General features: G+C 45.7%; 1 protein-coding gene across 2 annotated transcripts in view; it reads left to right on the top strand.

Annotated features, from left to right (window-relative positions):
* Positions 1–746: 746 nt before the first annotated feature.
* LOC118400698 (calmodulin-regulated spectrin-associated protein 2-like) overlaps positions 747–14,705 on the top strand; it is a 102,779-nt gene continuing 88,820 nt past the window's right edge. Inside the window, exon 1 of one of the 2 annotated variants that reach the window (XM_052475427.1) lies at positions 747–1,476. In XM_052475427.1, coding sequence (XP_052331387.1) covers positions 1,335–1,476 — 142 coding nt within the window. In that variant the 5' untranslated portion in view covers positions 747–1,334. The remainder of the gene's footprint in view (positions 1,477–14,705) is intronic. The other variant, XM_052475426.1, reaches the window with a different exon arrangement.

The following is a 14,705-nucleotide window of genomic DNA, read 5'->3' as shown; positions in this document are numbered from 1 at the left end:
TTTGTGACATCAACTGATGTAAGGAGGGCTATATAAATACATTTGATTGATTTACAAACATGTCAGAAGCAAATTGACATGTTGACATAGCTGCAAATCTCACATCGAAGTGGTTTCAATTAATAATGTTGCGTTCAACTAGCCTAATTGTATCAATGATGATGCATACTAGGACTACAAACTAGGACTACAAATCCACATAATAAAGGAATGATGCATTATATATCATGTAAATACTTGCAACTGACAACACAAGGCTGAACCACAACAAATGATTAAGCAAATTCATCAAGGTTGTATCTGAATTTATGTTCAAACTTTAGTTATTGATATACCCTTTTCTGTTCAATGTTCTCTAACTATATATGACTCTAAATACCCCCACGTCATGTTGTTAAGTTCAAAATAATAAAATATTTAAAAAATAGCTGACACCATTCAGATCAATGAGGGGTTGGAACTTTAAAGCCAATGATCTCAGAATCATCTTTTTGCAGATAGAACCGTATAGTCCCAAACTCGACAGGCTAATCTATTTCATTGGTTAGTTCGAATGTGTATATATCCAGGGATGCGTTTTACATATAAACAGACAGAACATAGGCATTTTATCCAAACAAATCAAGCTATGTATGAGATGCGTAGATTCTGTCCAACTTCTAACTGTAGTAAAAGCATGCTGGCCTCTTACGATGTTGTGCAAAGTGGCTGGGTGGTTGGTACGCGCACGCGCAATAGTGCAGCCCTTTCTTAGCCACAGTGCGGCAGGAGAATCACAACAAGCGAGGAAAAGCAGAGGGGAACCAACTTGTGTTTGAAAACAAAGACTTGAATGGGAATCGGAATGTTTTGTCTCTCTATCTGAAGGAAATATGCGCCTTCTTCAGTGAGATTCTTCTGAAATAGGTTGGCAGCTATTAGGCGAACCCCATTTAAACTGGGGCGTATTCATTACGCCGATTCTGTTGCAAAACTTTTCTTAAAAGTAAGCAAACGGAACGAAACGGGGAGGGACCTACCTGAATTTCTCCAATAGAAACTCTGTTTGGACTAATGATTACAACCCAGGTAGCAGCAGAATGGCTGAAAAATACAGGCAGAGTCGCTAATTGCACTATTCATTTTGACTCAAAGGAGTTAGACAATACCATACCGATGGTTTGCAGTCAACCCTCCATGTCTGCTCCAACGATTTGTACAATTACATTGACGGCTGGCAAATCAAGTAACGTGTGGTGCATTTAACTCCTTTATGGTGGGATGTCATCGACTTCTATTGCGACATAGTTAGTAATCATTGTGTTTGCCGAAGGCTGTTGACACTTCAGGGTGTTATGATGGGTGATGTGACGGACGCCAGGGAAATTAAAAACACCTTTATTGTTCCCGCAATAAAGTCTTCCGGTCACTATGATTGTTCTCGAGCAAAAATCTACTGTAGCCTCACGTGGCTGGTGGCCAAAGCATTTGGGACAGGTAGGTGGTGTTCTGTTTTTATAAATTGCATGGTTTCATTTAGTTTGTCAATAATTACATCTATTTGTTTTTCAAACATATTTGTCAGCAATGTGGCTGTTTTCCCCATTGCAATATTATAGCTCAGCTATACAAATAACACACACCACACCATTCAAGCTAACACGATATGCATTTTTAAAGTGCAATTGATGTGTATGTTGTATTTATATATATATATATATATATAACAGGCATCATTCTCAAATAGACCTCTGCTAATTAAGAACCAGAACAGCTGCGTGATCAATTCTTATCTAGTTCAGTTCCGTTCATTGGCAGTGGACTATAAACATGAGGGGTGAGAAGTGAAACGGTGCCACAGATTGTGAATGTATCCTGCTTGAGAGCTATGACTCTTGAGTATGACACCACCCACACCATAATATCAGATTTGGATGGCTGGTGATGCGATCCTACATTCACAATCAAATGGTTATAGTTGTTACCATGGTTATAGTTGTTACCATGGTTATCATTAAGCCTCTATAGTAAGAGCATACGACTCATACACAGTATTATGTCTAACAGTAACGATAATGTTGATACTCACTCGGGTTCACATTGGTGGCTATATCTACAGTAGACCTAGTTACAGTGTTAGTCACGATAGTCACATTTGAGGCAAATAGCAGAGCAGTAATAGTTGTGTTTGGATAGCAATTTAGGTACTTCAACAAAGACAACAGTTTTATGTGGTGGTAATATAAATTCATTCGGATATAAATTTGAATCTGAACACAAACCTTTTGTCACTTTGTAGGGGGGTGTACAGACCATGATATATCCATAAAATGTGAATTATCACCAATCCAATTGTTTTCCACCTCACCCCATTGCTCAACTGCATTGAGTCCCAATGGTCACTGATGACCAGATTAGAGATCTCATGACTCATCTGTGAAGCAAGGCCCAGCTCAATGATGTGGAATGTAGCTTGAAGCTGGTCAAGCGGTACTTGTGTGGGTCTGGTTTCCCGGATACAGATTGATAGTAGACCTGGTCTGAAAAGCATGTTCAATTGAGATTCTCCACTGAAAGAGCATTTTAGTCTAGGCTTAATCTGTGCCTGGGAATCTGGCTCTAGGGGTCTTTTCGATACATTTTAATTACTGCACCTTGAGTTTAATTCCAAGACATGCAGTATTGCTATAATATAAGCCTCATAGTCACGGGGACAATATGTGACCTTTTGAAAGCAGTTCAAACAGCACACGTTCTGGGAGAAAGTACTTCACATGTTATACTCTGTTATTTGATATGTTTTGAACCTTGGTTTTGGGTTTGGTAATAGCCAGCAGTTTGCCTGAAGGAGGATTGTGTTGTATAAACTACTCCGTGTACTCAAGCCTACTGTTTTGTTAAAGGCCATAGAGCAGATGCAGAGATTGTTTTACAGAAGGGAACATAGTAGTTGAGGTGGCCTAGTGGTTAGAGGGGGGGCGGCAGGTAGCCTAGTGGTTAGAGGGGGTCAGCAGGTAGCCTAGTGGTTAGAGGGGGCGGCAGGTAGCCTAGTGGTTAGAGGGGGCGGCAGGTAGCCTAGTGGTTAGAGGGGGCGGCAGGTAGCCTAGTGGTTAGAGGGGGCAGGTAGCCTAGTGGTTAGAGAGGGGGCGGCAGGTAGCCTAGTGGTTAGAGGGGGCGGCAGGTAGCCTAGTGGTTAGAGGGGGCGGCAGGTAGCCTAGTGGTTAGAGGGGGCGGCAGGTAGCCTAGTGGTTAGAGGGGGCGGCAGGTAGCCTAGTGGTTAGAGGGGGCGGCAGGTAGCCTAGTGGTTAGAGGGGGCGGCAGGTAGCCTGGTTAGGGGGCGGCAGGTTAGTGGAGGGGGCGGCAGGTAGCCTAGTGGTTAGGGGGGGCAGGTAGCCAGTGGGTAGCCTAGTGGTTAGGGGGGCGGCAGGTAGCCTAGTGGTTAGAGGGGGCGGCAGGTAGCCTAGTGGTTAGAGTGGTCAGGGGGGGCGGCAGGTAGCCTAGTGGTTAGGTAGCCTAGTGGTTAGGCAGGTAGCCTAGTGATTGGTAGCCTAGTGGAGGGGGCGGCAGGTAGCCTAGTGGTTAGAGGGGGCGGCAGGTAGCCTAGTGGTTAGAGGGGCGGCAGGTAGCCTAGTGGTTAGAGGGGGCGGCAGGTAGCCTAGTGGTTAGAGGGGGGCAGGTGGCCAGTGGTGGCCTAGTGGTTAGAGGGGGCCTAGTGGTTAGAGGGGGGGCAGGTGGCCTAGTGGTTGGAGGTGGACCTAGTGGTTAGAGGGGGCGGCAGGTGGACCTAGTGGTTAGAGGGGGCGGCAGGTGGACCTAGTGGTTAGAGGGGGCGGCAGGTGGACCTAGTGGTTAGAGGGGGCGGCAGGTGGACCTAGTGGTTAGAGGGGGCGGCAGGTGGACCTAGTGGTTAGAGGGGGCGGCAGGTGGACCTAGTGGTTAGAGGGGGCGGCAGGTGGACCTAGTGGTTAGAGGGGGCCAGGTGGACCTAGTGGTTAGAGGGGGCGGCAGGTGGACCTAGTGGTTAGAGGGGGCGGCAGGTGGACCTAGTGGTTAGAGGGCGGCAGGTGGACCTAGTGGTTAGAGGGGGCGGCAGGTGGACCTAGTGGTTAGAGGGGGGCGGCGGGTGGACCTAGTGGTTAGAGGGGGGCGGCGGGTGGACCTAGTGGTTAGAGGGGGGCGGCGGGTGGACCTAGTGGTTAGAGGGGGGCGGCGGGTGGACCTAGCGGTTAGAGGGGGGCGGCGGGTGGACCTAGTGGTTAGAGGGGGGCGGCGGGTGGACCTAGTGGTTAGAGGGGGCGGCGGGTGGACCTAGTGGTTAGAGGGGGGCGGCGGGTGGACCTAGTGGTTAGAGGGGGGCGGCGGGTGGACCTAGCGGTTAGAGGGGGCGGCAGGTGGACCTAGTGGTTAGAGGGGGGCGGCGGGTGGACCTAGCGGTTAGAGGGGGGCGGCAGGTGGACCTAGTGGTTAGAGGGGGCGGCAGGTGGACCTAGTGGTTAGAGGGGGCGGCGGGTGGACCTAGCGGTTAGAGGGGGGCGGCAGGTGGCCTAGCGGTTAGAGGGGGGCGGCAGGTGGCCCAGCGGTTAGAGGGGGGCGGCAGGTGGCCCAGCGGTTAGAGGGGGGCGGCAGGTGGCCCAGTGGTTAGAGGGGGGCGGCAGGTGGCCCAGTGGTTAGAGGGGGGCAGGTGGCCCAGTGGTTAGAGGGGGGCGGCAGGTGGCCTCGTGGTTAGAGCGTTGGGCCATTAACCGAAAAGTTGCTGGATCAAATCCCCGAGCTGACAAGGTCGTTGTGCCCATGAGCAAGGCAGTTAACCCACTATTCCTCAGACGTGGATGTCGATTTTTAAGGCAGCCCCCCCTGCACTTCTCTGATTCAGAGGGGTTGGGTAAAATGCGGTAGACACATTTCAGTTTAATGCATTCAGTTGTACAACTGACTAGGTATCCCCGTTTCCCACTACACCATCCGCTCACTGATGCAAGACAATTAATTATGTTTCATGTCCTCATTGTGCTTTTGAAATAGCCGGTCTAGTCAAATATGTACGCTAATACTGTTATTTTGGTTTATTTATGCATGTAGTATGTTCACCAGGTTAGTGTCAAAGGGACGGCAGGATAGCCTAGTGGTTAGAACGTTGAACTAGTAACCAAAAGATTGCCAGATCAAATCCCTGAGTTGACAAAAATCTGTCGTTCTGCCACTGAACAAGGCAGTTAACCTGTTCCTAGGCCGTCATTGAAATTAAGAATTAGTTCTTAACTGACTTGCCTATTTAAATAAAGGTACAAAAAAAGGTGAATGGGCCAAATGTAAGGAGATGTATGGGGTCAACATGTCTCCTCAGATACAAAGCTAATGTCTGATATGAGACTTTAATAGCTGGACTAGATATAATAACCATTGTTCACAAACATAACTTTTGATAAGATGTTAGAAGTTGTAAAGATACAGTGCATTTGCAAAGTATTCAGACCCCATGACTTTTTCCACATTCCAATCAGGCCTTTATGGTAGAGTTGCCAGACGGAAGCCGGCCCTCAATGAAAGGCACATGACAGCCCAATTTTCTAAAATACACCTAAAGGACTCTCAGACCAAGAGAAACAAGATTCTCTGGTCTGATTTAAATCAAGATTGAACTATTTGGCCTGACTGCCAAGCGTCACGTCTTGAGGAAATGTGGCACCATCCCTAAGGGAAAGCATGGTGGTGTCATTGTCATGCTGTGGGGATATTTTTTCAACGGCAGGGACTGGGAGACTAGTCAGGATCGGAGGAAAGATGGACGAAGCAAAGTAAAAAGAGATCCTTGATGAAAACCTGCTCCAGAGCACTCGGGACCTCAGACTGGGGTGAAGGTTCACCTTCCAACAGGACAACAACCCTAAGCACACAGCCAAGACAATGCAGGAGGGGCTTCTGGACAAGTCTCTGAATGTCCTTGAGTGGCCCAGCCAGAGCCCAGACTTGAAGCCGATCTAACATCTCTTTAGAGACCTGAAGAATACATGTGCAGCGACACTCCCCATCCAACCTGACAGAGCTTGAGAGGATCTCCAGAGAATAATGGGAGAAACTCTCCAAATACAGGTGTCCCAAACTTGTAGCATCATGCTGCCAAAGGTGCTTCAACAAAGTACTGAGTAAAGGGTCTGAATACTTATGTAAATGTCATATTTCAGTTTTTAGTTATTATAAATTTGCACAAAAAAAATTGAATGTTTTTGCTTTGTTATTGTGTATAGATTGATGAGAAAGACGTAACAAAATGTGGAAAAAGTCCAGGGGTCTGAATACTTTCTGAATGCAACATTTAACCTTTGTCCTTTGTCTCACTGACATTTTTACGTTTTATATATTTTTTTGTCATTTTAAAAAGATGCTCTCATCCCACTGGTCTCCCGTGGGAGTCGAACCAACAGCCCGGGCGTTCCAAGCACCGTGCCTTACCAACTGAGCCACACGGGACCACTGACAGTATGAATAAGAACAATAAATGGATGAGAAAGTTACATCAATTCTGACACGTATCTAATACACTAGCATACGATTCAGAGAGTAACTGCCTGTAAATCAGTCCCATTCAAACTCCCAATTGTTGTCGTGAAAAGCTGCGTCCGTATTCAAATAGCATCTCAAAGTAGCCTTGGTCCAGGATCAGGTCCCCTCTGTCCTTTTATAAGGTGCATTCATTATGCTCTAAAAGGGGAAAAACTGATCCTGTATCAGTACTCCTTCACTTAGTTTCTTTGTGAGTACGTGACCTGGTCGTATTTAATTTGCCCTCTGTTGTTTTTAATGCCCTACGTTGACTATTAGATCTGGGGGTGAAAAAAAACATTTTTGGCACGTGGTATAAGCACTCCTAAACACAACTGCGCTTTGAATCTAGCACAACTTCGACAAGACATCTGTTTTTATTCCTTTGACTAACTGAACAGATCATCTTGTCTTAGCTGTTATAGACCGACACAGACCTACACACTGTAGCATAGTAGAACAGTCAAATATACCCTCATACACGAGAACACTCGGGTACGAGTACAACCCTTTTCTGTTTTTATTTGAGTGGAACATCTCATTTAATTAATTTCACCAATTTGATTGGGGGCTAAATGTATCAAGCACCTCAGTGAAGGAGTAAATTAAGTATTTGATTCGTTGTCATCTAAAAGTTAAATCTGACCCTGAATCAGCACTCCTACTTTGAGACACTTGATACAATTGGCCCCTTGACCAAGGTTGATGCAGTTGGATTCGGGCCTCGGAGAGACAGAACATTCTACTGCAGTTGCCAGTGAGCCGATTTTGAGGTTTTGTTGCTCTGTAATATTGGAAAATACATGCGCTTCTAACCAGATCCCTCCGTGTACCGTATTTTCAATTGGGTCTGAATGAAATGGGACGATTCCAAAAATACTGTCTCATGTTCCCAAAGGTAGAGAGGCATATCTGGTCTTCAGATCCCAGCGTACACTGCTACCGCTCAGAATACTTTCAGGCACATGAGCAATTAAGCAGAGTTTGAGAGCACACACACATACACACAGAGAGAGAGAGAGATGATACATCTGGAATATATCAGATTTCGGTGTTGTCGGATTGCAATGGTAACCTGTGTGGACATATAATGCAATTCTGGGAGTCTGGGTCCACCCCTAACCTTTATTTACTGTCCTCGCCTCTGGGAGCCTGGGTCCTTCTGTGGCTCAGTTGGTAGAGCATGGCGCTTGTAACGCCAGGGTAGTGGGTTCGATTCCCGGGACCACCCATACGTAGAATGTATGCACACATGACTGTAAGTCGCTTTGGATAAAAGCGTCAGCTAAATGGCATATATTATTATTATTATATATTATTTACTGTCCTCGCCTCTGGGGAGCCTGGGTCCACCCCTAACCTTTATTTACTGTCCTCGCCTCTGGGGAGCCTGGGTCCACCCCTAACCTTTATTTACTGTCCTCGCCTCTGGGGAGCCTGGGTCCACCCCTAACCTTTATTTACTGTCCTCGCCTCTGGGAGCCTGAGTCCACCCCTAACCTTTATTTACTGTCCTCGCTTCTGGCGAGCCTGGGTCCACCCCTAACCTTTATTTACTGTCCTCGCCTCTGGGGAGCCTGGGTCCACCCCTAACCTTTATTTACTGTCCTCGCCTCTGGGGAGCCTGGGTCCACCCCTAACCTTTATTTACTGTCCTCGCCTCTGGGGAGCCTGGGTCCACCCCTAACCTTTATTTACTGTCCTCGCCTCTGGGGAGCCTGGGTCCACCCCTAACCTTTATTTACTGTCCTCGCCTCTGGGGAGCCTGGGTCCACCCTAACCTTTATTTACTGTCCTCGCCTCTGGGGAGCCTGGGTCCACCCCTAACCTTTATTTACTGTCCTCGCCTCTGGGAGCCTGGGTCCACCCTAACCTTTATTTACTGTCCTCGCCTCTGGGGAGCCTGGGTCCACCCTAACCTTTATTTACTGTCCTCGCCTCTGGGGAGCCTGGGTCCACCCCTAACCTTTATTTACTGTCCTCGCCTCTGGGAGCCTGGGTCCACCCCTAACCTTTATTTACTGTCCTCGCCTCTGGGGAGCCTGGGTCCACCCCTAACCTTTATTTACTGTCCTCGCCTCTGGGGAGCCTGGGTCCACCCCTAACCTTTATTTACTGTCCTCGCCTCTGGGGAGCCTGGGTCCACCCCTAACCTTTATTTACTGTCCTCGCCTCTGGGGAGCCTGGGTCCACCCCTAACCTTTATTTACTGTCCTCGCCTCTGGGGAGCCTGGGTCCACCCCTAACCTTTATTTACTGTCCTCGCCTCTGGGGAGCCTGGGTCCACCCCTAACCTTTATTTACTGTCCTCGCCTCTGGGGAGCCTGGGTCCACCCTAACCTTTATTTACTGTCCTCGCCTCTGGGGAGCCTGGGTCCACCCCTAACCTTTATTTACTGTCCTCGCCTCTGGGGAGCCTGGGTCCACCCCTAACCTTTATTTACTGTCCTCGCCTCTGGGGAGCCTGGGTCCACCCCTAACCTTTATTTACTGTCCTCGCCTCTGGGGAGCCTGGGTCCACCCCTAACCTTTATTTACTGTCCTCGCCTCTGGGGAGCCTGGGTCCACCCCTAACCTTTATTTACTGTCCTCGCCTCTGGGGAGCCTGGGTCCACCCCTAACCTTTATTTACTGTCCTCGCCTCTGGGGAGCCTGGGTCCACCCTAACCTTTATTTACTGTCCTCGCCTCTGGGGAGCCTGGGTCCACCCCTATCCTTTATTTACTGTCCTCGCCTCTGGGGAGCCTGGGTCCACCCTAACCTTTATTTACTGTCCTCGCCTCTGGGGAGCCTGGGTCCACCCTAACCTTTATTTACTGTCCTCGCCTCTGGGGAGCCTGGGTCCACCCCTAACCTTTATTTACTGTCCTCGCCTCTGGGGAGCCTGGGTCCACCCTAACCTTTATTTACTGTCCTCGCCTCTGGGAGCCTGAGTCCACCCCTAACCTTTATTTACTGTCCTCGCTTCTGGCGAGCCTGGGTCCACCCCTAACCTTTATTTACTGTCCTCGCCTCTGGGGAGCCTGGGTCCACCCCTAACCTTTATTTACTGTCCTCGCCTCTGGGGAGCCTGGGTCCACCCCTAACCTTTATTTACTGTCCTCACCTCTGGGAGCCTGGGTCCACCCCTCCGATTGATCCTCTGGGAGCTGCGTCCCCCCCTCCGATTGATCCTCTGGGAGCCGTGTAAAGCACTTAAGTAAAAATGATTTAAAGTACTACTAAAGTAGTTTTTGGGGGTATTTGTATATTTACTATTTATATTTTTGACTACTTTTACTCCACTACCTTCCCTAAGAAAATGATGTACCTTTTACTCCTTGCATTTTTCCTGACACCCAAAAGTACTCGTTACATGTTCAATGCTTAGCAGGAGGAGAAAATGTCTAATTCACACACTTATCAAGAGAACATCCCTGGTCATCCTATTGCCCTGCTCTGGCAGACTCACCAAACACACATGCTTAATTTGTAAATTATGTCTGACTGTTGAAGTGTGCCCCTGGCTATCCGTAAATTAAAAAATAAATAATAATAATAATCGTGCTGGGTTAATATAATTGGAATTTGAAACTATTTATACATTTACTGTGGATACTTAAGTATATTTAAAAACCAAATACTTTTATACTTTTTCTCAAGTAGTATTTTACTGGGTGACTTTCACTTTTACTTGAGTCATTTTCTTTTAAGGTATCTTTTCCTTTTTAATCAAGTATGAGAATTGGGTCCTTTTTTCACCAGGTTGGTCAGTGTTGGTCAGTTTGCTTCTTCTCAAGGCGTAGGCCAAGGAGTTGCCCCAAATATAACCACGGAGTCATTCCACCTCAACTCACAAGAGGATTTCAACACCCACCATATCAGATTGTTCTGAAGTTGTCTCTGTAGGTAGAAACAAGATAAAACATTTGCATTCCAGAAGCATTATTTTGTTGAAATATAATTTCATCTCTGAGAAATCAAGCTAATGGATTGCACCCAAATTGGCCATTTTGTATTTATTTATAGGATTCTTTAATCTACCACAAATATAGTACCTAACATTCGATTTGGACCATCAGTTTCTTCTTTGCAACTTTGGTTAGAAAACCAATAGCTTTTGCTCATGACGAAAATAAATGTTGGGCTCAATTAAGTGGTCAATCCAGTCCTTTAAAAAAAAAAAACATTTTTATTTAACTAGGCAAGTCAGTTAACAACAAATTCTTATTTACAATGACGGCTGACCCCGGCCAATGACTGCTGACCCCGGCCAATGACGGCTGACCCCGGGCCAATGACGGCTGACCCCGGCCAATGACGGCTGACCCCGGCCAATGACGGCTGACCCCGGCCAATGACGGCTGACCCGGGCCAATGACGGCTGACCCCGGGCCAATGACGGCTGACCCCGGGCCAATGACGGCCGACCCCGGGCCAATGACGGCCGACCCCGGGCCAATGACGGCCGACCCCGGGCCAATGACGGCCGACCCGGGCCAATGACGGCTGACCCCGGCAAAACACGGACGACGCTGGGCCAATGACGGCTGACCCTGGCCAATGACGGCCGACCCCGGCCAATGACGGCTGACCCCGGCCAAACACGGACGACGCTGGGCGGCCAATTCTGTGCCGCTCTATGGGATTCCCAATCACAGCCGGATGTGATACAGCCTGGATACGAACCAGGGACTGTAGTGACGCCTCTTGCACGGAGACGCAGTGCCTTAGATCGCTGCGACACTCAAGTGTCCTCAATGAAAGCAATTCAGTTTGTCGTTCACTTAGTAACCTAGTGCTTCAACCCAACTCCTTGAAGAGTACAACAAATGGCAGCTGTCTGAGAGTGCTATCTGCGCAATTCTCATATGAAGATGTTTCCTACAAGCTCCAAACTTTGACGGAGAAATGGGCTAGTGACTAAAATGTTGTGATAATAAATAAATAAATAAATAAAATAGTACAATTATAATGCATTGTATGTTTTTCATTAAAATGTTTAGAAAACATTTGTAGTGGGATTAGTGATACTTACCATTTAACCATTTAACCCAACACCAATACAAAACAGTAAACGGTGTATGTTTGGGACTCTTCCCATTGAACACTTTAAAAATAAAGTACAAATATGTTTGATGTCTTCTGTGTCCATATGAATAACCCCTATGATGTAATATAATAATAATAATAATAATATATGCCATTTAGCTGACGCTTTTATCCAAAGCGACTTACAGTCATGTGTGCATACATTCTACGTATGGGTGGTCCGGGAATCGAATAGACTACCCTGGCGTTACAAGCGCCATGCTCTACCAACTGAGCCACAGAAGGACCGATGTAACTGGAATGATGAGAGATATGTTCTTCTTCTCTGTTTTTGATGAGATAGATGTTCTTCTCTGTTTTTGATGAGATGGATGTTCTTCTCTGTTTTTGATGAGATAGATGTTCTTCTCTGTTTTTGATGAGATGGATGTTCTTCTCTGTTTTTGATGAGATAGATGTTCTTCTCTGTTTTTGATGAGATAGATGTTCTTCTCTGTTGTTGATGAGATGGATGTTCTTCTTCTCTGTTTTTGATGAGATAGATGTTCTTCTTCTCTGTTTTTGATGAGATAGATGTTCTTCTTCTCTGTTTTTGATGAGATGGATGTTCTTCTTCTCTGTTTTTGATGAGATAATGTTCTTCTTCTCTGTTTTTGATGAGATAATGTTCTTCTTCTCTGTTTTTGATGAGATAGATGTTCTTCTTCTCTGTTTTTGATGAGATAGATGTTCTTCTGTTTTTGATGAGATAGATGTTTCTCTGTTTTTGATGAGATAGATGTTCTTCTTCTCTGTTTTTGATGAGATAGATGTTCTTCTTCTCTGTTTTTGATGAGATAGATGTTCTTCTTCTCTGTTTTTGATGAGATAGATGTTCTTCTTCTCTGTTTTTGATGAGATAGATGTTCTTCTTCTCTGTTTTTGATGAGATAGATGTTCTTCTTCTCTGTTTTTGATGAGATAGATGTTCTTCTTCTCTGTTTTTGATGAGATAGATGTTCTTCTTCTCTGTTTTTGATGAGATAGATGTTCTTCTTCTCTGTTTTTGATGAGATAGATGTTCTTCTTCTCTGTTTTTGATGAGATAGATGTTCTTCTTCTCTGTTTTTGATGAGATAGATGTTCTTCTTCTCTGTTTTTGATGAGATAGATGTTCTTCTTCTCTGTTTTTGATGAGATAGATGTTCTTCTTCTCTGTTTTTGATGAGATAGATGTTCTCCTTCTCTGTTTTTGATGAGATAGATGTTCTCCTTCTCTGTTTTTGATGAGATAGATGTTCTCCTTCTCTGTTTTTGATGAGATAGATGTTCTCCTTCTCTGTTTTTGATGAGAGATATGTTCTCCTTCTCTGTTTTTGATGAGAGATATGTTCTCCTTCTCTGTTTTTGATGAGAGATATGTTCTCCTTCTCTGTTTTTGATGAGAGATATGTTCTCCTTCTCTGTTTTTGATGAGAGATATGTTTCTTCTCTGTTTTTGATGAGAGATATGTTCTCCTTCTCTGTTTTTGATGAGAGATATGTTCTCCTTCTCTGTTTTTGATGAGAGATATGTTCTCCTTCTCTGTTTTTGATGAGAGATATGTTCTCCTTCTCTGTTTTTGATGAGAGATATGTTCTCCTTCTCTGTTTTTGATGAGAGATATGTTCTCCTTCTCTGTTTTTGATGAGAGATATGTTCTCCTTCTCTGTTTTTGATGAGAGATATGTTCTCCTTCTCTGTTTTTGATGAGAGATATGTTCTCCTTCTCTGTTTTTGATGAGAGATATGTTCTTCTTCTCTGTTTTTGATGAGAGATATGTTCTTCTTCTCTGTTTTTGATGAGATAAATGTTCTTCTCTGTTTTTGATGAGATAAATGTTCTTCTCTGTTTTTGATGAGATAAATGTTCTTCTTCTCTGTTTTTGATGAGATAAATGTTCTTCTTCTCTGTTTTTGATGAGATAGATGTTCTTCTTCTCTGTTTTTGATGAGATGGATGTTCTTCTTCTCTGTTTTTGATGAGAGATGTTCTTCTTCTCTGTTTTTGATGAGAGAGATGTTCTTCTTCTCTGTTTTTGATGAGAGAGATGTTCTTCTTCTCTGTTTTTGATGAGAGAGATGTTCTTCTCTGTTTTTGATGAGATAGATGTTCTTCTTCTCTGTTTTTGATGAGATAATGTTCTTCTTCTCTGTTTTTGATGAGATAGATGTTCTTCTTCTCTGTTTTTGATGAGATAGATGTTCTTCTCTGTTTTTGATGAGATATATGTTCTTCTCTGTTTTTGATGAGATAGATGTTCTTCTCTGTTGTTGATGAGATAGATGTTCTTCTTCTCTGTTTTTGTTGTATTGTTTCACTGCCATACTGTGTTTAACTGTGTTGGATCTTGTCCAGCCATCTGGTCTCAAGAGGACCACAATGGAAATAAGTCCCAGACTTTATTGTGTGTTATCCTCCATGATTTTATTAATGTGCATGTATGGCTTTTTCAAGTTTTGTGTGCTTGTTTTTTTTTTTAAATGGTCGAACTAAGGACCACTTTCTCTGTAAATAGGAGTAACAACATGAATCTGTGCATGATGCAGGAATAATGCGGTGCGACTCGTGTTTCGCCGTCAGCGGAGGAAAGGGAGAGCGGAGGGATGTTGAGAGGTGGACCCTCCACTGAGACTAACCATCAGTCTGCTGCTCTCTCCCTCTCCTGAGACTGACCATCAGTCTGGTGCTCTCTCCCTCTCCTGAGACTGACCATCAGTCTGGTGCTCTCTCCCTCCACTGAGACTGACCATCAGTCTGCTGCTCTCTCCCTCCATTGAGACTAACCATCAGTCTGCTGCTCTCTCCCCCTCTGAGACTGACCATCAGTCTGGTGCTCTCTCCCTCCACTGAGACTGGCCATCAGTCTGGTGCTCTCTCCCTCCACTGAGACTGGCCATCAGTCTGCTGCTCTCTCCCTCTGCTGAGACTGGCCATCAGTCTGCTGCTCTCTCCCTCTGCTGAGACTGACCATCAGTCTGCTGCTCTCTCCCTCTGCTGAGACTGACCCTCAGTCTGCTGCTCTCTCCCTCCTCTGAGACTGGCCATCAGTCTGCTGCTCTCTCCCTCCTCTGAGACTGGCCATCAGTCTGCTGCTCTCTCCCTCTGCTGAGACTGACCCTCTGTCTGCTGCTC

Source organism: Oncorhynchus keta, chromosome 22, assembly GCF_023373465.1.
Source record: "Oncorhynchus keta strain PuntledgeMale-10-30-2019 chromosome 22, Oket_V2, whole genome shotgun sequence".
NCBI classification, from domain to species: Eukaryota; Metazoa; Chordata; class Actinopteri; order Salmoniformes; family Salmonidae; genus Oncorhynchus; species Oncorhynchus keta.
The sequence above is the reverse complement of the archived record's forward strand: the minus strand, read 5'-3'. Positions and strand labels throughout refer to the sequence as shown.